At 41.0% G+C, this 13588-nt stretch overlaps 1 protein-coding gene across 1 annotated transcript in view; it reads left to right on the plus strand.

The window, feature by feature from the left end:
- The window catches only part of SPTBN5 (spectrin beta, non-erythrocytic 5), a 97017-nt gene that overhangs the window by 14959 nt on the left and 68470 nt on the right, over window positions 1-13588 (plus strand). The window contains exons 12-24 of the mRNA XM_080344709.1: window positions 1032-1208; window positions 1936-2088; window positions 2629-2759; window positions 3955-4206; window positions 4888-5175; window positions 5825-6071; window positions 6948-7087; window positions 8050-8149; window positions 8852-9022; window positions 9115-9279; window positions 10145-10371; window positions 11267-11453; window positions 12596-12796. Of these exons, the coding sequence (XP_080200835.1) occupies window positions 1032-1208; window positions 1936-2088; window positions 2629-2759; window positions 3955-4206; window positions 4888-5175; window positions 5825-6071; window positions 6948-7087; window positions 8050-8149; window positions 8852-9022; window positions 9115-9279; window positions 10145-10371; window positions 11267-11453; window positions 12596-12796 (2439 nt within the window). The remainder of the gene's footprint in view (window positions 1-1031; window positions 1209-1935; window positions 2089-2628; window positions 2760-3954; window positions 4207-4887; window positions 5176-5824; window positions 6072-6947; window positions 7088-8049; window positions 8150-8851; window positions 9023-9114; window positions 9280-10144; window positions 10372-11266; window positions 11454-12595; window positions 12797-13588) is intronic.

Genomic DNA, 13588 nt, shown 5'->3' on the forward strand with positions numbered 1-13588 from the left:
TTAATTCAGAAGAAACTTTGAATTAGAGCAGAAGAAATTTTTTTAGATGACAAAGAAGTTTATTTGGCACTCGTAGCCCACCTAGTTAGTGTTCTGTGAAATGCCGGAAATATGCTCATCTATATTAGTTCCCTCTACCAGTTCTCACAAATCCCTTCTCACACTTCATTCTCTCAACAGTATTCATTTAAATCAGCTATAAAGAGCACACATTTAATTTTGTTTGTTTGTTTGTTTTTTGTTATCCTAATGTACTGGTGAACTATCTCACAGCTCCAGGAACAATTGTGGGATGGGTGTTGGGCACATGGCATGAAGATGCCCTTCTTTTTCAACTTTTGAATGGAGAACAGCTCATTTGATAACAAAAGTCATGAGAGACAAATTATACATTTCATAGCTTGCTTCTTTCAGACTTCTGTGATCACTCAATATTTAGTTAAATCAGTCTGAAAGCTATGAGCACAACTTTGGGTCTTTCTTTTAGCTCATCGTTTCAACATTATTTTTTATTAGAACAAAAATTGAATTTTTTTTTTTGTTATTAAACATGAAAAAACATATGACAACATGGTCTCAATGTGCAAATGTAAGCATTTCTTCAGTAGGGCACTTGCAGGCTTTGAAACTGCAGTTCCTGTTCAGGTACTAAAACACTACCACAAAGAGAACTGTGAGCATAGTAGATTTCTTGGTTTGTTGGCAATTTTTAAAGTTAAAAACCAAACAAACAAACAAAACCACACCTACAACCTTGATATGGGCACAAAATGAGAATTTTTAGTGAATCAATATATTGTAAAATTAGCTAAATAAAACTTCTTTGAACAAAACTAAAATGTTTTTGAGTTATTTGTTTCATTCTTTCAGAATAAAACAATGGAAGCAGATTCAAACAAATACTAGAATTTTTTTCTTTAAAGGATCATAATGTTGTGATTTGAACTAGCAAGTCCAGATTTTCCTCCTTTGAAATTTATATCCAAATTACAAATATTCATCCAGTGGTTATGTTAAATTTTGCTGAACAGATGGTGAAGACTGAAGCCCCAAATGACTTAAATCAGAAGACAACTAAGTCACCATTCAGTCGAACCTGGGCGACATCTGAAACCACCAGTCCAGATGTTCATTTTCTTCCAGAGAACATCTGGAAGACCCAAGATGAAATAGATTCACTTTATGAAAATCTACAGAGCATGGCTGAGGTATAGTATCCCCTCCAATGCTTTGTGCTTCACAAAAATAGCTAAATCCAAAGTAGTACAAAGGGAGGTCAAGTGCAGTGTTGGCGTCTGCTTTTCAGTTTAATAATGTGCCTTAATCCTGTGATGTCCTGTGGGACTTCAAGGCTTGAGATTATAATTGAAGTTTTATATCAAAGCACATTTTATATTGGCAAACTTCCCATTTAACTTCTAGTTTTTTTACTTTATGAATAGTGGATTCTTTTGTATGTTTTTTCCCCTAATGCTTGGTTGCTGCGGCTCCTAACTCTTTGGGCTGTTTTACCCAATACCAGGAAAAATAAACAACCACAATCTGCGTTTCTGCATTCTCCGTTTTTCTTTTTTCTTCACTCCCACCTGCCACAATCCTAAAGACCAGCAAAAAAATGTTGTATGGGACGTTTACATATTTCTGAGACTACTGAGGTGAATCTTCAGTCAGCAACAGAGAGCAGCACAGAGGTTTTGCTGCTTGTAGGAGGGCTAAGTATTCTCCAAATGCTTCTCTTTGGCTTTTAAACCACTATTGCTCTGGCAATAAGTATTGTGATCTTAAAGCTAACATGTTCTGTTCTCTTTCAGCAGTGTCTGGCATAATTACTAAGCTATCAGCTGTGTACTGTACTTTAAATGCAAGGATCTTTTTTTTTTCTTCAAACAGCTAGGAGTTACTACAGAAACATTTAAGTCTTCATCTGTTTCACAGGACAGAAAAAAGGCTCTGGAGGAGATTATTGGATATTACCGCTTCTGTAGCTCTTGTGAAGAATTTCAGTCATGGATGAAAGATAAAGAGAATATTTTCCGGACTCTTCAGCCTCAAGCAGACAATGTGGAGGTTGTGCAGCAGAAATACCAGGTACCCCTTTTCCCTGCTTACAGATGACACATGTATATCTGATTAACCTTGGGAGAATAGATAAAGTTGGGAAATTAAGTTCTGGGAGTCTTTTCATTCATTTCAATTTAATGAGTCGTGTAGATAAGAGATTTTTTTCATATAAACTATGCTAAGCTTATTGTAGCTGATGTAATAATATCTCTTTAACTTTTCCTATGGATATGGTATCCTGTACAAATATAATGGTACAAAAAGACTGGTTTTGTGGTTTATCTTATGGCACTTGAAGAAAAATGCCAGATGACGAAAAAACCCTGCAGTGCACTTGCACCCAGTGGAGTGTGACATATGTGCATGGGCATAGCATCCATACCGGGGAAGGTCAGGAGGGCTATAGGGGAACCACATGCACAGGTGTGTATGGTGTCAGCAGACAGGGACATGGAGAAGCCAACTGTGAAAAGTGGGAGATGAGTGGATGTGACAGATTATTGAGAATTGCGTCCATAGAAATGGAAAAACCTGAAGTTCCTCATTCTTGTTTATTTTCTGTTTTAGAGCTTTTTAACAGAACTGGCTGCAGGCAAGGGCCAGCTGGGAGATATTGAAAACTTAGCTATTAAATATGGAAAGACCAGTCCCAGCAAATATTCTGAGGTCCAGATTTGGCTGGAAGAGATCAACAGAAGGTAACAGTGCTACTGACAAAACAGGATTGTCCCACGGGGGGAACTGGAGAGCTGACCCTTTCATGCCCGACCTAGATTACACTGAGAGAATATTCGTCTGATAGATTTTTAACTCCCAGAATTGGCCTGAGGGGAGGTTTTTGTGGTGTAGCTGAGGTGTGCTGTATTCAGGTGCAGCTGTTGCCACCAGACAGGGATCAGGGCAAAGGGGCAGAGGCTGCAGTAACCCACTGCCCTAGCCCGGGAGCAGGGTAGGTGGGGGGGAATCCATAGTCCCCACACCCAACTAGTCTGTGGTGAGGGAGCAGGGCTGCAGCCCAGCTCGCTAGCCTGGTTTTGCTGTGAGGCCTCTGCCTGGCTGTCAAGGGGCAGCAAGGGCTGCTTCACCCTTTGGGATGGGGACCCAGCAAAGGGACAGGGGCCTCAGCAGGCAGAGCCAGTCCCACAGGGAGGTGAGCAGGGTGGGCCTGGGATGGCAGCCAGGGCCAGAAGTGAGTCCCAGTCCTCAGAGCTGTCTGGTGGCAGCAGGAAGGGGGAAGCCCTCAGCTGCTCTGGCTCTAGGCTAGTCATGAGCCTGGTGCCATGCCTCCAGGGCTGGTGGTGCTTCTAGGCCCCCAACACTGATAGATTTAAACTGCAGCAACTTGTGTGTGTGTGCACATATTAAAGCACAACATGAATTCACCCACAGGGGACAGCAGTGGATTCAGAGCAGTTCTATATTACACTGCAGCGTCTGATTTTGATATTTAAACATCAGGGTGAGGATGCCCCTCACAAATATTGAAAGGAACATCAAACCCTCTTTGACTTCACCAAGTATGTTTAGTACCTGCTGTGTACATACTCCTGGCACCATGCCAGCCCCCTGGATCTGAGAGGCACAGCCAGGTCCTGATTTTGACCACTGTTGTTTATTTGCATCATATCCAGTATGTTCTGGTTACCTGAGCAGAGTTGCCTTGCTTGGGATGGCACTGAGATCAACTTTGAGGCTGTTGGGGAGGTGCAAGTGTTCACTTTCTCAGCCCACTTAAGTCCTGCTGAAATCTTTATATAAGACTTTTTCTGAATAGATAAAGGATACAGTTCATGTATAACCAAGGCTATAAACTGAATCTGGTCACTAGGTGAAGGCAGGTTTTGGGGTGGTGGCTGGGGCTAGATGCAAGTAATCGGGTTATGTCTCTCCAAGGTGGGAACGCATGGAAATTCTGAAGGAGGAGAAAGGCTCCGAGCTGATTGGTGTGGCTGATGTGAAGATGTTTCTTCAGGACTGCCAGAGCATAGGAGTACTACTGCAAGACAAGATGGTCCAACTCAGAGATCTGGAACCAGGGAACTCAACTGCTGGGCTGGAGTCAGACAAGCGCAAACTGTTTACAGTTGAGAGAGAGGTCCTGGTGATAGAAAGGAAAATTGAATACTTAAGGAGTGTTGCAAAATCGTAAGAAACTTGCTCTTTGTTTCCATATTCTTTGCTAGTTCTCTAAGATCATGTTGTAAATTATGGCTATCAAGAGAATGAGCAGCTTGTGAAGTTTCTCTTGAAGTTTCTTTTTCTAGCAACCTGAAAAACTGACTTGCCTGCTGGCTTGAGATCATCTCTCTTGAGTATGACTGGGTGACTGGTGAAGTGATTGGTTCTAGACTTCACCGCTGTAGGAGACTAAATACCACAGAATTGTTTGTGGCTCCAACAAACTATGTCTACTAATGGGAGTTACTTCCACATTTTGAACTAGGTATCATCATTTAGGTCCTGAGATGAGATAATCATGGGAAGCAAGGATGAAGGAAGAAAAATAGCAGAGAATTGTGCACAGGAGTTTGAATTCAAAATATGAATTTAAAGTTTTTTACTTTTTTAAGTTTTCTGTACATTCACAAAGGGATGAATCATTGAACCACAACAGTGTTACCAGAGTCTTTCACAGGGATGTACTTACTGCAACACACCATATTCACACCAATATTTCTTGCTAGTGTGGAACATTTCTTGCCTTAGCTAACTTTCATTTTAATGGAAGTGTAAATATCCAAATCCATTCCTTTTAAAGAGTATTGGTTCAGGCTCTAAATGCCTGAAGTGTTCATCCAAATGAATGTATTTTCATTCCTCTTGTAGGATTAAGGACACCAACCCTGCAGAGAGCAGGGCCATCACTGAGCAGGTGGAGAACATGGAGAGGCTTCTGGCAAAGCTCAAGCTGGAGACCCAAAAGAAGCGGGACATTCTGCAGTGGGCCCAAAATCAACAGTCCTTCCTGCAGGACAGCCGCAGGCTCCTGCTGTGGGCAGAAGGCATTCAGGAGAAACTGAGCAGTGAAGAAATGGGTGTGGACGTGACTTCTGCAGAGCAATTGCTGAAGGAACATCAGGACCTGCTGAAAGAAATTAGGTCTCAGAAAGAAAGGTAGAGAGATTCTGTCAGGGTGGGCATAGTGGAGTGATGTGACAACAGTACTGTAAAGATGAACCGTGTCTACTGTGCACATAAATTATGTATGAAAGTGATACCAAGAGTTTATTCAAATGCTCTTTAAATTTAGTGTCAAAAATAGACTGCAGAACACAAAATCTGATTAGTTTTTGCACACTTGTCCTGACAGCTGATGGAGGGAGGAGGAGGATCTGTGTGTCCAGAGCAGTATTCCATAAGCTCCTGACACTCAGATAGTGCCATCTGCACTTTATTTCAGCTCCCCTAGTCCTTCCCTTCTCAGGCCTTACGCTTCCAGTTGCCATCAACTTCAGTTCTCCTTCTGCACTGTTATGAAGTTCCAGATACTGAGTTGATCTCCTCTCCCTTTCAACGGGAAAGCCAGCTTATACAGACTTTCCATCCCCAAGGGGAAATCTCACCTGCTGCCTCCAGCGTGTATCCCTGAGCAAACAACCAGCTGCACTTTGTAGTGCACAACCATGGGTAGCGGGAAAAGAGTGAAAGGGAGAGAGGGAAGCTTAATATCTAGGCACTGCCAAGAGAGCAAAGAGCTGTGATGAAAAATAATTCATATTCCTTCATGCAGTGAGATCTCACTTTTCTTTTTGATTCTGGGAAGATTTGTGCAGCTGGAAGAGCTAGGGCACAAAATAATCCACGAACAACCCAGTAACGGCAAGACTGCAGATGTGCACCAGACCATGGAGAGGCTTGCCAAGGAGAACGAAGAGCTGGAGAAAATGTGGGAACAGCGACAGAAAAAGCTGCAGGACGGCCTGGAATTGCAGACGTTCAATAGGGAGGGAGACCGTATAAATGCAGCTCTGTCTGGCCACGAGGCCTTTCTCCGGGGTGATGACCTTGGGGTATGTCTAGAAGCTTATTTTGTTTCTTCTTACTTCATCTACCCATCCAGGGAGTAGCAACAATTTTCCTAATTAGCTCAGTTTCATCATTCTTGTGGTCATGTCATTTTAATACTGGGAAACTAGACTTTCAGGTTCTTATTAATGTTCTTATGTTCTTACTCATCTTAATGAGAACGAAACTCATTGTCTCTCAAAAAAAAAATAAGAACAGCTAGTGTTGTGATTTGTTGCTGTGTTTGTACGTCAGATGGTTTTTTGCAATTGGCTTATCAGTTTGATGGCTAACAATTAAAAAGAAGGTTTCAGCTTGAACAATTTTTTTTTTTTTTGGTGAAGTAAAAACCTGACTTTAAAAAAAATAATGCTTTTTCTTTTCATTGAGTATTTTAAGAACATTAAAACAAATGAAAGGGAAAAACAAATGCAGACAATATTCACAAGATCAGTGATGGAGGAGGTTATGGTACCTCACCATCTTTTATGTTTTCAGCTGAAACTGAAACTTTGATACTTTTTGGGTCAGCTTAGTGGAATCAAGTTTTACTTAGTTATGGCCTTTTTGTGTTACATGTCCCTAGATGTACCAGAGTGCTGGCATAAGTTCAGAATGCAGATTTTCTAAAGAGGCAAAAATGGAACCAAAATGGAAACATAAAACAGAGGAAACAGATATGATACAAGCCTAAGTACCTGCTGCTTGTTTGTAGCCCTGAATGCATTTAGGCACATGCAAAATGTACACAATATCTCCTGCTTGATAGAGAAGGGAGAAAATAAGGTCCAGATTTTGGGGTGTTTGTTTGTTTGTTTTATTGCTTCAAAAACAACATATGACCAAGGAAAGACTTGATCAGTTTTCTTTCTTAAATGCAGGACCACGTAGATGCTGTTCGCAGCCTGCTGAAGCAGCATCAGGAATTTGAGCAACTACTGATAGCACTGAAGAGACGAGTTGAAGCACTTAATGAAAATGGGGCGAACCTAATAGAGAGCGGGCACTTTGCATCTCACATGTGAGTCCAGACTCTTTTAATTTAGCTTTAATAAATGATCCAATGTGATTAGGGTGAGATGAAAAAATTTCTCTGAGCCACAATTTAGTTGACATCCAATGTGTGATCTGCTGGATGAGGGGAGAAAAAGGTATTAAACAAACAAACAACAACCAAAACCAACCAAACAAAAAACCACAGGCGTTCTGTGCTTTCAGAACAAATAAGTGACCTTTGACAGAATGCTGGAATAATGTGCCTTGTATCACAAATTACCTATAATGTTAAAACTTCTTTAATGCAAACTCATTAAATAATTACATAAAACAGATTTTATTTCATTTTTCAGTATCACAGATTAGAATTAATGTTTGCTGTTAAAAAGTTACAGAAGACTTCACAAAGAAATGGCTCATCAGGAGCAGCTACTTCATGTTTTTGTCAAAGCTGAACTGTCTTATGTAACTACTGTGCGAGAGCCACTAAGATCTAGTAAGGGGACCTCTGCATAAACAAGAATTAGGAATATAGGGTCAGAATGGACCTCTTGGGTCAAAATTACTGTGTTCTTGTGACTACAAGTGGTAATGTCTTTAAAATTCCCTCCACAAATTTGTAAAACTTCCCTTAAAGTCTAATTTTTTGCCAGCAGTACTACCATTAAAAGGACATTCCAGAGCCTCATTGAGCTTACATCACAGGGAAAAATTATTAATTAAGGTGGAATATTTGGGAAAGAGAAAGATCTGGGTGTTTTAGTGAAATATACTTGACTGCAATTCATTGCTGTAACACAGCTGTAAAAAAGGAAAATCCAGAAGCAGCTGGCAAGCAATAGCTGCTTTCTAGATGAGCCATGGTACAGGGCCATCTATCCGTTCCTCCTGAACTAGATTCCATCTATATCATAGTCGTGACTACAGTACAGCCCAGGGGAACCAATTTGACTAATATTGCATTGGACTTCCTGTTTTTCTTGGTAGCATTGAAGAGAGAATGGTCACCCTCCAGCGAAGGTGGGAGCGGCTGATTCAGAGCAATGCCAAAAGAAAACAGCAGTTGTTGGATTCCCTAAAGCTGCAGGTAAAAACTGATACTGCAGATTTGGTCAGGCATGTGTGAAGTAATTTTACCTTCTGTCTTAACATGGGATGAATCTCAAACTGCTGAGAGCCTACTACAGCACACTTTCTCTTCAGCTATGAGATGGAGAATTTCACTTTCCAGGGAGTAGGTGATACACTGGTGATAAATCTTACAAAACCATAAACATAGCAAAATACCAAAACAAAAATGGAGATATTGGATTAAAAAAATTGAAAAGAATGTTTTGTCTACTGGATAAATTTATTCTGTTCATTAGTTATTACTGTTCTAGGCCTTAATAATTTTGTACAGTTACTTACAGTAACTGTACTTTTTGCACCAAATTTAGTTTCCAGTGCTGAGATATAAAGTTATACTGGAGGACTGGATCACTTATGTTTAAATAGTCTATCAAAAATGCAAACCTTCACTGATAATTGAAGGCAGTGGATTAGTAAATGTGGTAAAAAAAAGACTAAGAGATATTACTCTGAGGGTTTAAAACCCATCAATGGTTCAAGATCATACTTCTTCAATTAAGAGTGCTGGTTATGTAGAACAACTTGTATATGACAATGTATCACACTTCCTAACTGTTAGAAAAAAAAAAATCAGGGCTTGATCCTAACAGCAAGAATGAACTGCAAACCCACACAGAATCGGAAGGTAAGTCAATTTAATCTTGTTTGTTTCTCTAAGGAGTTTAATCGTGATGCTGCTGAGCTTTTAGTATGGATGGATGAGAAGTACAAGATTGCATCAGATGAATCCTATCGTGATCCAACAAATGTTCTACGCAAACTGAAATGGCATGAGGCTGCTGAGAGGGAAATGATGGCTAATGAGGAGCACTTTGCAACACTGATAAAGGTGAAGGCAGTTTTGGAGCTAAGTCTTCCATCTTGTTCCAAACTTTATAGATGCTGATTTTCTCAAAGAAATAATCTGCTATGTTTCTCTAGAAAGGAAATCAAATGATACAAGACAACCATTATGCTGCAGTTTCTATCCAGAAGAAGATGTCAGAGCTTCAAAAGAAGTGGAAGGAACTGTATGGCAAGATGATAGAGCGAGGTGACAAGCTGAGACAAGCTGGGCAGCAAGAACAGCTCATGGAACTGCTCCAGGTCAGGAGGCGATAGGGAAGAGGTGGGAGAAATGACCTAGGAGCCTGGTTCTCTGTTGTGTGTTTCTCACAAAAAAACCCAAACAAACAAACCAAAAAAAAAAAACCAAACAAAAAAACCACACAACAACAACAACAAAACACAAAAAACAACCAACAACAACAAAAAAACCCACCACAACAAAAACAGAATACCATCCAGATAAAAGTATATTTTAGGGTGTCTGTTTTGGCTACAGTCTCAGGAGAGTAAACCTAATATGATGCTGACCAAGCTCACTCCAAAGCTGTGAGCAGGATAACAGTGTCAGCACAGTACCAAGACACAAAGCTGTTGAACTTGGGCTCAGCACTTCACCTGTGTGGCCATCCCATACTGGGAAACAATAAAAAAATCTCTGCATAGGTCGATGCTGTGCAAGCATAAGTGCTTGCTTGCAGTAATTTTGGGGTTGGAGGCATGGCACTGTGTTAAGCATATTGTCATCCAGCAAATTGTATAAGAGGAACAGTGTGCTTTGAAGGCGTTTCAATACCAGAATGTCATGAAGCTGCTGTTGTGTTGTAGCTACAATATGAAGCCCCTGAAGATTGTTAGATTGTTATGTATTATGTCACTGAAGATAGTTCAAAGAGACTGTTCTTAATAATGTGCTTTAGCATCTCAGAGAGAAGAGTACTCTAAAAAAGTGTGTAAAACAAAATATTCCCAGATGATGCCTCTTAGAGACACTGAGCCATCGTGTTACTGAGAAAGGACATATGGATTTAAAAATTGTGTCCAGAAAGCTGTCATGGGAAGGGCTGAGTGAAACAAAATTATGTTGAAAGGTCAATACGAATGTGCTGTGATCTTTTCCTGGTAGGATGCCAAAAAGAAGATAGAGAAAATTGAGAAAGTTCTTCAGGAATCTGAGACAGGCCATGATTTGCGCTCCAGCCGTGACCTACTCAAGCAGCATAGACAATTGGAAAATGAAACACGTGAGCTGGCAGAGAAAATGAACTCTATTGTATCTCATGCAAGGAAAATGGCCACCAATCACTTTGACTCCCAGAGGATCCTGGATGAAACACAAAAATACCTGAAAAGGTGAGGTGTCACTCTCTTTTTCTCTCCACCCCTTGTGACAAATAACATTTCTTGTTCTACCTTGTAGAAAATGTCTTTAGATTGGTTAGGCTTAACCCATATTCGGGAATGATTCCTCCTCCCAGATGTACCACTACTGTACTTTGACCTGCATCTACACAGCTGCCTGTTGACCCACTTCAACCTTTATTACTGGACCTTGCTCCTTGGCTATTCCTCCTCTAGTTCTTTGCTTATCCATAAGTCATTTACTGCTTTCTAAGATGTACAGTGATCCAACATTCACAGAATCACAGATTGTTAGGGATTGGAAGGGACCTCGAAAGATCATCTAATCTAACCCCCCTGCTGGAGCAGGAACACCTGGATGAGGTTGCACGGGAAGGTGTCCAGGTGGGTTTTGAATGTCTCCAGAGAAGGAGACTCCACAGTCTCCCTGAGCAGTCTGTTCCAGTGTTCTGTCACCCTCACTGTGAAGAAGTTTCTTCTCATATGTAAGTGGAACCTCCTGTGTTCCAGTTTGTACCCATTGCACCTTGTCTTATCATTGGCTGTCACTGAGAAGAGATTGGCTCCATCCTCGTGACACTCACCCTTACATATTTATAAACATTAGTGACTAATTCCTTAAAACATCACAGGACAAGCCTAGGACTTCAAAAGTGTAAATCACTTTTCATCCATTTACATTTAGTATCATCATATAAGTCTACTTGCCAAAAGTAGTCTTCTGGAGAAGGGATTCTTGTATGTGCAGCCAGGACTCATCATTGAAATTTAATTGCAAAGAAGTGTCCAGTGTTTTTTTAATCTTCACAGTGGCATCACAGCCTAATTCCTTTGGCAGAATCAGGATAAAGCTTTGTTTTAACATATATTAATGGATAACCCCTAGGTTTGAGTCTTTGCAAGCACCTCTTGATAAGAGGCGCAAGTTGCTGGAAGCTGCAGTGGATCTCTATGAGTTCTACCATTACCATGACATGGAACTGAACTGGATTAATGAGCGATTGCCTATTGCCCATTCTACCAACTGTGGGAAGTCCTTGGATGTGGCTCAAAGCCTGTTGCAAAAACACAAGGTAATTCCTTTAATTAAGTGTATTCTAGCATGTTGGCACATTGCATTCCACCTCGGTTCTCCTTTGCCTTCAGGAAGGCCATTGCAAGCAAAATGTATTGCCATACTTTCAATGAGTACTTTCTTTGATTCCAGCACTTTCTCAGAAAAAATTGTTCCAGTGGATTGAGACAAGTCAGCAATGTGGTGATGATTTTCAGAGCAAACATGCAATTCCTATGGGAACCACAAAATTTTCATATTTTGCAGTATTATTGTTCTGACAAATGTTGTAGTTCTTCCCATTAAAAGTGGATAAAAGGTAGTGTATCTCACACTAAATAGAAAAAGGTTTATGCATGCTAGATTCTCTAGGAGGTCATGTAACAGCCATTTAATGTTTATTTTAGTTCTGTACTGCATGTTAAATGATTTGAACAAGCCACAGTCAATACATTTATAAAGACAGGTTAACACCAACTTTTGGGGAGTTTGATTCTTTGTAACAGTTCCTCACAGCCAGTGGGGCGCATCAAAGCTGCCCTGCTCCACAGGAAGCACAGGATTTTGTAGTACCTGGGTTGCAAGTTCCGTGAGAAACGTTGCAAGACCAGTAGGGAGGCTTTATAGAGCACGAGTCTTAATAGTTTTCATGGTACTGTGGACAGTGTCTCTCTTCTCATCCCTTTCCAGCTCATTCAGCTTCTGGGATATTTTATTTTCCCATCAGCAGCTCAACACTCTTTTCTGAATCCCCCTCCCCCAGCTTTGTGTCTCATCCCTTGTCCATCCCCCAAACCTTCCTGGCTCCTGGGCAGGGGAGGGGACAGGTGCATAGTAAGGAGAAGGGGGTTAGAACCAGGCCAAGGACTTTGGTGAGTAATACTGAGAGTGTAAGGAAGTTCAGGCATGCCTGTTACCACCTTATAGACTATTATCCCCTTCCTCAAGGCAGCACAAGGAGCAGAGCATTATACAAGTAGGGCTGGGACCAGTGTCTGAGGCTGTGGCTGTTGTAGAAACAAGATAGTCCTTGTGTCCAGCAGCTATACTCTGCCCATCTTCACCAGCTGCCAGTTTTGCTTAGGACTAGGAGCGCAGGAAATTTCTTTGTCCTCACATACCCTTCCTTTATTCCTATTTTTTCTTTTATTTAATTTTCAGGAACTGCAGGCAGAAGTGAATGCCCACAAACAGCAAGTCCAGCGGGTCCTGGATAAAGGAAAGACAATGGTTGTAGGCCAGCACCCATCAGCTCAGAAAATAAGCGAGAAATGCCATGAGCTTGTGACTGCCTGGCAGGGCTTGGAGAAGGCCTGTGAGGAAAGGATGAAGCAGCTGCAGCACTCAGTTGGCTTCCAGGAGGTACAAATTAACAGCAAAGTGGTTACACAGTAGCTTCTTCAGACAAACAAGAGGACCAAATTTTAAAGTCAACAAAAAAACAGCTTTGCTTGGTACTAGTATTCACTGCCGTTGTGTGAGGCCAGACTTCTGGGAGTGGAGGGCTGGGCTGCAAAGCTGAATGCAGCTCCCAGGGTCAAGCTTCTGCTCTAGAGGTTTGCTTTGGACTCTGTACCCAACTGTTACGGCTGCGAGTAGAACAAGCATTTCTCCTAGTAGTATCTTCTTCCTCAATATCTTTATACAGCCTCAGGCTTTGACTTAAGTAATACAATGGATTCTGAACTGGCCCTTCGTGCTGGATAATTATGACAAGGAAATCAGAAGAGAAGGGATATCTTGTGCCATCCAGTCTTGGCATGTTAGGCAACAATGGTCCTGGCAACAAAATGGTACTGAGAAACTGATGACACTTTCACTCTCAGATAAAATTTTTAGCCCTATTGTTTTCAACAGGATACTGGACCTTTATGTTTAGCCTGTTAAAAAAAAAGCATGCTAATATTTATCTTTGTAATTCAATTTTTCTGTCACCAGTGGGTCACAAAGGAGTGTACATATTCAGATAACACATGCAGTCTTGTAGATACAAACATCATTTGCACAGAGTTCACAGGTCCACCTAAAGTATGTTCCCTGAGGAATTTGATCATCTGGCTCTTCTTTCCACCATCCATAAAAGCAGCTGTCCATACTATAGGCTTTATGAAGCTTGATTCTTATAGGATTATTTGAACTTCTCAGGAAGGAGAA

This window comes from Nesoenas mayeri (genome assembly GCF_963082525.1).
Source record: "Nesoenas mayeri genome assembly, chromosome: 5".
Lineage (NCBI taxonomy): Eukaryota > Metazoa > Chordata > Aves > Columbiformes > Columbidae > Nesoenas > Nesoenas mayeri.